Source organism: Sinocyclocheilus grahami, unplaced genomic scaffold, assembly GCF_001515645.1.
Source record: "Sinocyclocheilus grahami isolate Dianchi unplaced genomic scaffold, SAMN03320097.WGS_v1.1 scaffold47.1, whole genome shotgun sequence".
Classification (NCBI taxonomy): domain Eukaryota; kingdom Metazoa; phylum Chordata; class Actinopteri; order Cypriniformes; family Cyprinidae; genus Sinocyclocheilus; species Sinocyclocheilus grahami.
In genome coordinates this window covers 3,645,336-3,656,355 of record NW_015505226.1, presented here as the reverse complement: position 1 = coordinate 3,656,355, position 11,020 = coordinate 3,645,336, and the positions used below count along the sequence as shown (strand labels likewise).

General features: G+C 36.7%; 2 protein-coding genes across 2 annotated transcripts; one reads left to right on the top strand and one right to left on the bottom strand.

The window, feature by feature from the left end:
* The first annotated feature begins 1,435 nt into the window (after positions 1 to 1,435).
* Positions 1,436 to 6,065, top strand: LOC107582751 (male-specific lethal 1 homolog). The gene is given in 10 exon segments (XM_016268728.1): positions 1,436 to 1,592; positions 2,139 to 2,374; positions 2,376 to 2,816; positions 3,358 to 3,539; positions 3,647 to 3,954; positions 4,032 to 4,096; positions 4,470 to 4,537; positions 5,125 to 5,252; positions 5,364 to 5,436; positions 5,539 to 6,065. Coding segments are annotated over 9 exon segments (1,527 nt in total). The 5' UTR covers positions 1,436 to 1,592; positions 2,139 to 2,203; the 3' UTR covers positions 5,630 to 6,065.
* Positions 6,066 to 8,279: 2,214 nt separating this feature from the next.
* Positions 8,280 to 10,519, bottom strand: LOC107582752 (charged multivesicular body protein 2a-like). Its single transcript, XM_016268729.1, has 6 exons — positions 10,343 to 10,519; positions 9,647 to 9,814; positions 9,372 to 9,551; positions 9,142 to 9,272; positions 8,801 to 8,862; positions 8,280 to 8,715 (listed from the first exon to the last, which is right to left on the bottom strand). Exons 2-6 carry the CDS (start codon positions 9,812 to 9,814, stop codon positions 8,594 to 8,596), a joined length of 663 nt encoding a protein of 220 aa, XP_016124215.1. The 5' UTR covers positions 10,343 to 10,519; the 3' UTR covers positions 8,280 to 8,593.
* Positions 10,520 to 11,020: the final 501 nt, after the last annotated feature.

Here is an 11,020-nt window from a genome sequence, read left to right as displayed (position 1 = left end):
CGAGGACTGGAATTGAGAACCGCTGTTCTAGACATGCCAGAAATTTGAGGCTACAGCACAGCACCTCTTCTTCTTGGTTTTCTCTGATGCACTAACTCTGCAGCAGCACTTCTTCGTCGTCGTCTCGTCTCATGCACTCACTCAACCAACCTCGCCCCACCCCCACCGAAATTCTGTAGGCGGGAATTCTTTGTAATGAAATTCTAATGAGCCGCTTTGCGATATCACAAAGCCCGGAAACCAAACGCTGTAGTCCAAACGAGCCGTTTGCTGTAGTTCTTGAAAAATTTTTTTTTTTTAAACGAAATATCTCCCTTTGGAGTGGACTTTGAGATTTATAACTTTCTAGATCTTTTTTATGCCCAAACATACACACTACACACTGACTAAAATTAAAAAAGTGAAAAAGCATAATAGGACCCCAATTTGTTTTTGCAATAAACACCATTTCAAAATAAGTGGGTAATTGTTTCTTCAAAGTGATGACAAAGGGGGCAATTGGGTGAAATATTGTCAGCAGAATGCAGACAAAAAGAGTTTTCAATAATTTGCTAAAGACTGAAAAATATATATTTTAAAAAGTATAAGACAGAAAAAACATACATCAATTAGAGTATACAAATTAAAAGTCATTGCAAATGGACGTCGTTCTGCTTGCTTTTTTATTTAACTGAAGATGAAATGATGTTGAGATTCGAGCTACGTTTTAAATTCTTTCAAAAAGATCGGGAAACAATCAGTTAATTGTTATTAGTGAACTTACATTTGTGGATATAAAATTTGTAAAGAGCAAGCATTGTTTTAGTAAAATAAGAATCATACAGTGTCATTAAATAATTTCTTTAAAATTATGGATCCGGGTGATAATAATAATAATACATAATAATAATAATAATAATAAACTGAAAGGAGTGCAAAACTTCAGAGGAAATGACGCAGGGAAGGTCCTTTCCTCAAGTGTGCACAGCATGATCATGATGCCCATATTTGTTTCTCAGACGCACAACTAGCGTCCCCATACCAGACTATCCTGACCAGTTTACCTATGTTAAGGTAACTGTACTCCGTTTTAGTGCATAGAAAATTGAATACGCACACTGCCTTTTAATATCGCTGGAAAGACCCATCATTCTGAATGAAATATGATGGAAGAATTAAGAAGAGATGTGTTGGTAGGGACAGGTATTAAATATATACTGCAAAGCGGGGTGATTAGACAAAGCAGGAAAAATATTTGTAATTTCTTAAGTAGAACGGGTTTGATAAGGAAAATATGATTGTGGAACACAAGCTGGAGGCAATAAAATGGAATAACATTGCAGGAGAATAATCCAGAAGGTGGCGGTAATGCAACGCTCTTGGATGCAAGCCGCCGTTAAACCTCAAAGAAGAAGAAGAAGAAGAAGATCATTCTGAATGTAAACACGTCCTGACATGGCACATGCGCACTGCGTCAAACGCACTCCTATGTTGGGACATTGTGCAGATTCAAGCCTGAAAATGCAAACAGCAATAAAAGTAAAGTAGAAGGCTTATTTAACACGCGTTTCTTCGGATCATTAGGATTTTACCGTGGGCGAACCAGCAACTATGTAAGAAATGCGGCATGGATTCAAACTCGTAGTGCAGCGAAAACGACTTAATAGTTTATTACCTCTTTGCTAACAGCGGCTAGCTAGCAATGAGGATCAAAATGGAGGCGGGCTATTTATTATTAGCTCAAGTTAAAATGGTTCATACTTCTTCAACGATATGCATCATAGCGTTTAATAAGCAGATTCACATGTGGCTTTAGTATTATTGTAATAGATGTGTGCATGCCGTGACCCAAGTCCAGCCGGCAGTGATCTGTTGTTTATGACCAAACATCTGATTTCTAGCCTGTAGACAACTTAATATCGTAAAAGATATTATGTGAATGGTTTTGGTGTTTTATTTAGTCTATGTTTACCCAGTAGATTTATTTCAACTTTATACAGAAGGTTAGGTTGCATATATAGACAGGAAGGATATACTTAGTCTACAAATTTTTCCAGAATTCAAGGAGATCCTCAAAACAATGATTTGGAATTTACATATCCGTCCCTTTGTTACTATATTGATTCTAATTGATTTTTTTTTCTTCTGCATGTCTGCAGACACACCATTGTTGATATCAACTCTATAGGAGCCATGGTTCATAGGGTAGAGGCTTTTGTTCGCCATGAATATGCGACCCGAATGCTTTTCTAAAGTGGGATTGTACTCAAACAACTGTGACTTAAGCCCATCTCAAACAAGACACCCAGTTAGTGTCCGAAGAGAGATTGGAGATCCTTTTGGTGACTCTCCTGACAGGACCAGACAACATCCGATCTTGGACAAGACTGGGTGGGAAAGCTGAACGGACTTCATTGCCTTTAAAGCTTGGCAGAGTGTTGGCTGTCGCTTCAGAGGCTGGCTCTGTGGGCACAGAAACACTGTCATCTCAAGCTAAACAAATGGGGGGTGAAGGCACCCCTGTAAAAAGTAAAACTCCTCTTGGACAGACCAACACCATTGATAACAAGCCAGAGTTTGTATCCATGAATTCACATAGTAATTCTAGAGACCCTGTGGGTGAGAAAAGTGCCAAAGGGTTAGAGACTATGGGGGTGTCTAATGAACACTCAGAGGGCAAAAGGACGAATATGAGGAAAATCACCAGTCATCCTCACGCACAAGCCACTTGCCTGAAACAACTGCTTCTGCTTCAGCTGGACTTGATAGAACAACAACAGCAACAGCTGCAGTCTAAGGACAAGGAAATAGATGAACTCAAATCAGACAGAGACACGGTATGTATGCAAGCATTGGGGTCAGTAATATTTTTTTTTTATTCAGCATGGATACATTAAAATGATCACACATGAAATGCTGTTCTTTTGAACTTTCCATTCATCAAAAAATATTAAGCAGCACAACTGTTTTCGAAATTGATAATAGTTTCTTGAGTACCAAATCAACATATTAGAATGATTTCTAAAGGATTATGTGACACTAAAGACTGGCGAAAATTCAGCTTTGTCAACACAAGAATAAATTACATTTGATAATATGTTAAAATAGAAACTACTTTTATTTACTGTATTTTTGATAAATGCAGCCTTGGGGAGCATAAGACCCTTCTTTCATTTTAAAAAACATTTTAAAATCTTGCCAACCCCAAACTTTTGAGTGATAGTTTACAGTTCATGGTTTGTGGGATATTGACTCTTGACATTGTTTTTTTTTCCTGATTTAGCAGCATAAAATTGGTTTATGGTTTATAGTTGCAACCATTTTCTCCTTCGGAAGACTTATGATTTTTTCTAATGTATTTGTCCTGCCTTGAAACAGTTGCTTGCCCGTATTGAGCGGATGGAGCGCCGTTTGCAGTTGTTAAGTAAGGAACCACGTGACAAGAAACTCTTCCAGCCACTAGAAAGATGGGTTCCTGAAACAGATGACTTTTGGGAATCACATTTGGGTGACAGCCCTCAAACTCAGGCATCTAAGTCAGGTGGAAAAGTGCAAAAGAGGTAAGACTGGGAAATACTCCTGTTAGTCACTCTTTCCTGTTATTTTTCCTCTTCTGTCCTCTTGTGGCTTCTGCTTGACTGTTGTGACCTGTAAATACTCTGCCTAGGAAGTTCAACTTGTTAGATGCAAAGAATCAGAGGTCAAGGGGTAAGACCTCAAAAATGATCCCCCAAAAATTAGAGACAGGAGGGACATCACCATGTCAGCATGACCTACGAAACAAGGAGACCCCAGAGAAGACAAATGTTGTGAAGTCATCTGGGCAAATGGACCCGCAGCAGGAGGGAGAAGACGGCAAAGAAACGGAAGATCTTCCGTTCATGACAACAACTGAGATGTACCTATGCTGCTGGCAGCAACCTCCAGCCTCTCCATTACGGGAAGAGTCTCCAAAGAAGGAAGAGGATGTTGCAAGTATGTGCTTGGCTCAAATGCAAAATGGCAGTTGTAAACGTTGATTTACAAATTGTAATACAAAACTATTTCCTCAGTCCCATCATGGAGGGAAAACACCATGGAACCCCTTCAGGAGGAAGATGCTGCTGACATCCCTGAAGTAAGAGTCATCATTTGCATCATATATGCACTATACATAAATCCAAAATTATAATTGTCATCATTTACTCACTTCACTCATGTTGTTCCAAACCTGTATACATTTCTTTTTTTCTGTTGAACACAGAAAGAGATATTTTGAAGAATGTTGGTAACCAAACAATTGATGGTAGCTATTGACGTCCATGGTATTTTTTTTTCAATGGTTACCAGCAACTGTTTGGTTACCAACATTCTTCAAAATATATTTTGTGTTCAAAAGAAAAAATAAACAACTTGAGAGTGAGTAAATGATGACAAAATGTTCATTTTTGGGTGAACTATTCGTTTAATTATGAGGCCAATTGTCATTTGTCCATCTTTTTTTTCTTTAGAGTCTTGATGACAGTGTTTTTCTGAAGAGGCACGCAAAGTTAGAACTGGATGAGAAGAGACGAAAAAGGTGAGATTTATTTTTAAAGGATTGTTTTCCTGATCTGTGTTTGTGGCATCAACCCATTTTTAACCCTTTTGTTTTAGGTTTTTTTCATGCACATGAGAACCATTCAAATGTTTTTTTGAAGGTTTTGAAATCTCTTGTGCTTACCAAGACTACAGTAAAAACATTAATATTGTGAAATATTATTACAATTTAACATAAACTGTTGTCTGTTTTAACAGTTTGAAATGTAATTCAAATGATCCAAATTTCTGTGATGGCAAAGCTGAGTTTTCAGCAGCCGTTACTCTAGCGTTCAGTGTCACATGATCCTCGCATGACGTGAATTATGAGTTATATTGTGATATTTACTTGAGACTAAAATTCATCGATATTCGGCTTACTTAATACCTACTTAAATATATGCATATATAATAATAAAGATATCAGTTCCAGCTTGCGGTTAAATGAGTTCCCTTAACCGATTCAAGTTTTCTCCACAACAAATATAGTAATATACTTCAAATGAATAACTGTCATTAAAATTTCACTACTTTATTAACTGCCTGAAACACTTGCTTTTAATTTTCTTGCTTGCTTTCTTCTGTTAGATGGGACATTCAGAGAATACGCGAACAGCGTATGCTTCACAGACTGCAGCAGCGCATGGAGAAGAAAAAGACAAATGTTCAGGAGAGTGAGCCAGAATTGTCCTCGTTTTATCCTGATGTGGACAATGGTATGTCTCCTAGATTCATTTCATGAAATATTGTATTTGTGAACAAAAAGCTGTTATCATATTATATACCATAATTTCTCAGATTTCTCCTTTCTCTCTCCTCTTGTACAGTGGAGGCCATCATGGTAACACCCTTTCTGCCAGTAGTGGCATTTGGTCGGCCTTTGCCCAGTTTGCCTCAACAGTAAGGGCATTTTTTTTCATTTTGAACTATCTCCCGATTAACAGATAAGTGCTTTTAAATACTGCTGTAAGTGTCATATAACAATCGTTTGCTGTCTGCCAGAAACTTTGAGCTGCCCTGGCTTGACGAAAGAAGTCGATGTCGCATTGAAAACCAGAAGAAACAAACTCCCCACAGGACCTGTCGGAAATGAGTTGCACATATTCTTGCTATGTGTCCGAGTTGAGCACCACACAGAGGAATGCTACTTCATGTCCTGTGCCAGAACATGGGGTTGAAGGAGGCAAAGCAGGGTTTGTTCAGTCAGGTGACAGAATATTAGCTCATCATAACAGTTTTGTGTCCACCTGCCTTCTGCTCGCACAGAGACTGTTTAGGAGAGAAAGAAATGGCAGCATTGCAGCTGTGTATTCATTTTATTGTGCCCTGATAATAAAGCACTAACTGCCCAGCTTACTGCTATTTTAGTTCCCTCACAGTCAGTGTGTGGCCTTGATTAAATCCTTTTCTTGTACTCCTGTTCTGTGTACTTTTACTGAGGCTAAGTGATATTGATTATTGCAGGCTCTACTGCAAATACTGTTTTAATGTGCACTAAACTGTGGTTATGGAGTACTGCTGCACATTTGTGTGTAATGCCTCAATATTTGTGTTGAGAATGACTTTAAAGAGCTTGTTTTGTTTTTGCAAATGTAATTGTGCATGAATGTCTTGCTAAATCTTATGCCTAAAAATGTACATATTTTTGTAAGCATAGTGTGGTTGTTTAGAGGGAAAGAAATTGTCAGGATTAGAGTAAGGATGCTCAAATGTGTAGATGAATGCCCCGATGTAAAAGAGCAAGTATGAATTGTGTGTATGGCCATTCTAGTGTCTGAAAATGTTCAGCATCCCATGCAAGTTTAAAGACAATGCCCTTAACATTATTTTTGGATCAGTTAGTAGGTCTGTTGATGTTGTTTTTGTTGTACCTCAACCTTCTTATTGAAAATCCATTTATTTTACACCTCCCATTTTCTTAAAACCGTATCCATGTCCAGAAGTGTTGCTAGTCATTATTCATTTTGCATAAATTCTGTGTCTCATGGGATTTATTTCTGGGCATTTCCTAAAGATATTCTTGTTCTTGTTAAAAGTGATAACCTGATTTTGTGTGTAAATGTGTTAATTTTGTGAGCACTACACACAAGGTTTAGATTTTTTCCCCTGAATGTCTACAACTGGACCTTTGTAAATATCTCTACTGCGACACATTGGCTGTAAATAAGGAAAACATTGCTGTTATTTTTTTATTTAATGTCAGAAAAGTGTTGTTTGTTCAGCATAGATATTATATTGATAGCATTATTTACAAAATAATTTTTGTTTTTCAAAAAAATAAAAACTCACTTCGTGATTTCCTAATTGACACTCAACATAAACTGTTGTCTGTTTTAACAGTTTGAAATGTAATTCAAATGATCCAAATTTCTGTGATGGCAAAGCTGAGTTTTCAGCAGCCGTTACTCTAGCGTTCAGTGTCACATGATCCTCGCATGACGTGAATTATGAGTTATATTGTGATATTTACTTGAGACTAAAATTCATCGATATTCGGCTTACTTAATACCTACTTAAATATATGCATATATAATAATAAAGATATCAGTTCCAGCTTGCGGTTAAATGAGTTCCCTTAACCGATTCAAATTTTATGGCACTTCGTGATTTCCTAATTGACACTCAGTTTTTAATGTCTTATGGGTCCATATTTGTTCTTACTGTAGTGTTTATTTTTTTCTTGATTCGGCAGCTTAGCATTACAAAGATGTGATTTGGTCAAGATTGTGAAAGCAGTTTACATTTATTCCAAGACTAAAGATTTAACTATTTTGTGTTTTTCAAATATTATATAAATAATACAGTTTAATATTGTGTTTGTATACAAGTCAATTTGGGGGTAAATTAATTGTAATATTTTTTTTCTTAATTTGGTGAAATGCACAAACTACTTTGTGAGAATTACCCATGCGTGCAACAGTGTATGTGACCGCCACTGTAAAACAAGTGTAACACCATATATCACAGAACACACTCTTTCACTTCAAAGTGTGAAAAATGTTTATTGAACCACAAAAAAAAATTAGCAAAAATAAGAAATCATTTTTCAAAATATACCACCTCTTGATTCACCATGAGATAAATACACTAATATTTCATTTTTAAATTTCAATAAGTCATTAGATTATTTTCTGACAAAACGAGCTTTGGAAAACTGCCTCCAATATTTTTTGTTTTAATTAAATCACCAAAGTTATTGTGAGATGTTGCCTTGCACAAACTTTAGAGTTTATGAAAGTTTATAGTTTACTGAACAGGCCTGGATAAATAGAGATTCAATCACTTTGAGAAAAAAACAAACCACCAAATTTGTTATATGTAGGTATTTACTACTAAAAGATCAAGATGAATATATTCTTAGAAGATCATGATAGTATAATAGCACAGGTATTTTGAAGGTAATTCTCTGATGTACCCTTGTATGAATAGATTGAAAACTGGTATAAAAGATTAGTATCAGAATCTATGTTTGTTATAATTAAAAGATGATGTGTGATAAACCAGTTTTTATAGTAATGAAATATTTAGTGTTAAGGTTTCCTCAAAAGATCAAGTTGGAATCTCGGGGTAACAGATTCTTTAGTTGATTTTATCTCCTTTAAAAAGGATTAGTCTAAACCAGGGCTGTCCAAACTTGGTCCTGGAGGGCCGGTGTCCTGCAGAGTTTAGCTCCAACTTGCCTCAACACACCTGACTGGAAGTTTCTATGCCTAGTAAGAGCTTGATTAGCTGGTTCAGGTGTGTTTGATTAGGGTTGGAGCTAAACTCTGCAGGACTCCAGGACAGAGTTTGGACAGCCCTGGTCTAAACAGAAGGCTTGAGATCAGTCTGATCTGATGCATTGCATCTTCATTTGGGTTACGTGTTTGGTAACATTTCTACAGCACATCATAAAAGGAGACAGAAAAACAAAAAGGACGCATTAAAGCGTCTAATGTCGGAAATAAAAACAGCATTCACATCCTCCCTCTTTTCTTTGAATCAGTCAACATTTTAGTGAAGCAATCTTTGCGCAAACAGTTCCGAATCAAAACCTTTACTTGAAGTCCTTTCATTCTCAGTCTCTCCTGAGGTTGTTCAGCCTCTCCTCCAAGTCAGCATCAGCATCTGCCAGCGTAGCCTGTGGTTCAGCCTTCTTCCCAGTCGCAACCGAGAGATTTCCTCCAGTAGAAGGCAGGTCTGTTTGAATTAAATAACGGGTAATATAAGAACGGCATAGGGTGTAATTTTATGGCATGGTAACGGTGGTGTCTTTTTTGCTTACTTGAAAGTTCGTCAGAAAGATTCAAACCCAGCTCATCCAGAACTTGAGAAACCACAGCATCACTACATTCAAAGCAAAAAGAGTGCATGTCAGCATATAAATGATTATTATTATCAATGTTGAAAACAGTTGTTATGCTTTATATTTCTGTGGAAACCATGATTTCTTTTTTTTCCAGAATTCTTTGATAAACAGAAAGTTCAAAAGAACGGTGTTTAAATCAAACAGAAATCTAAAATTATAATTATAAATGTCTTTACTGTCACTTTTGATCAATGCATTCTTGCTGAATAAAAGTGGAAATAAATTGATAAATAAATACACATATTTTTTTCCCTCACCTCTCCTCTTCATCGTCTTCATCCCCCATTGCATCATCAATTGCATCATTCATCATCTCCTCCTTCATGTCCATGATTTCACTTTGGCGTTCAAACTCCATCATGATCTTCTGAATCTGTGGCAACTTCAACTGCATTGAGAGGAAAAGCAATTCACATCAACAAATGCATATCAACAAGCTACCAGTCGGCAAGAGAAACAGAAATTGAAAATGCTATAGCACGTATACCTGTCTGTTCATGGTGGCCATAGCTTTGGTGACTCCTTTCATGGCCTGCGCCATGCTGTTGTTTGATTTGAGGGTTTGGATTTTAAGGCTGACAGCTTGAATATTGGCTCTCATCATGATGAATTTCTTGACGTATCGTCTTGTGCGCACCAAGTCCTTGGCCATGATCTTCACAGCATCCTGTCGGACAAAGAACATTACTTGCACTCAAGTGAGACTTCACAGACCTGGTAGTGACATTAAAGACCTGAATGTCAAATTAAAACTCTCCTCACCATCTGTCCTTGTTTGGCCATTTTCTTAATGTCAGCAATTATTTTCTTTTCCTGTTGTTCCAGTCTCTGGCGTTCTCTGTCTAGATCTCTCATTGCTCTATTTAGCGCTCTCTGATTCTGTCTGAGCATCTCCTCCGGAGTCTTTCTTTTTCCAAACAGGAACTCCATCTGACATGAACAAAGAGAAAAAAAGACCAGACTGTGAGAAGTTTGAAGGGTTTCCATAATCTGCTAAAAGTCCAAATGGGACTAAAGGAATTCAGTTTTCCACATGCGATTTGATGATCACTGTTTGCAGGTATGTCATATGGGACTGTGAACAAGTGGTTTCTACAGCTACTGGCAAATTGAAATATTATACACGCTATGAATCAAGTGACATCACCCCTGCTCTAATAGCCGTCATATTGTTCTCTTCCTTCTCATATTGAGCACACCCCAATACTGAGCTTATATATGTGTTATATGTTCTCAATGACAATGAACTGGGGCCAATTAGCACAATAAACACTCAAAAGGACGACGATAATTCAGACTGAAACTTTGAAAAATAACATGTTAAATGGTTATTCGTTTGTAAAATGACCAAGACCGTTCTCAAATAATAATAATAATAATAATAATAATATCAGTTGCTAAAATTAGCTCAGGAAAAGAAAAAAAAAACCCGGAGGCCTATACCGTTCTCATTTTTACCTTGACTTTTCTTTGTGTGGAAAACGTCCACCAGAGATACCAGTAGCTGAACAGGCCAAATATCACGCCGTCGTTTGTTTATTTAAAGTTAGAGTTCGTCGATCCACCCGATTGTTTTCTCCACTCTAACTTTTTCCGCATATGAATGTCAATACTTCCTTTGTATAGGTCTACGTCACAGGAAACGCGTCATACAATACTTTCCTTCCACAAACAACAGGGACATTTATTTTTTTTATTTTTTATTTTTTTTCTAAATTAGGTAGTCTAAATTTTTTGCTCTTATGTAATTATAATCCTGACAAAATTCCTTCCAAATTATCTCACTTTCACAAACAATGTCTCTTATCGTGGTCTTTAATTTACAAGCATAATTTTTCCCCACACAGTTATATAATTTGGCACAACAGAGATCTGCTGTACAAGAATAAATCAATTTATTTTGATAATTGGGCTAAAAATAATATTATTTTGGTGAGTCAGTTATTCAATGACCAAGGGATTCCTTTAAAATATGAATAGCAAAAGAATATGCTATTGTTTTTGGAGCTATCCCTTCTGGGATTATTATGTTTATGAAGGGTTTTAATAACAAGGTCTCTCAGATTGTGCCATATCTCAATGTATTTGATACATATGTTGGTAAATTATCCCTTAACACCAAATCAAATAATAGGA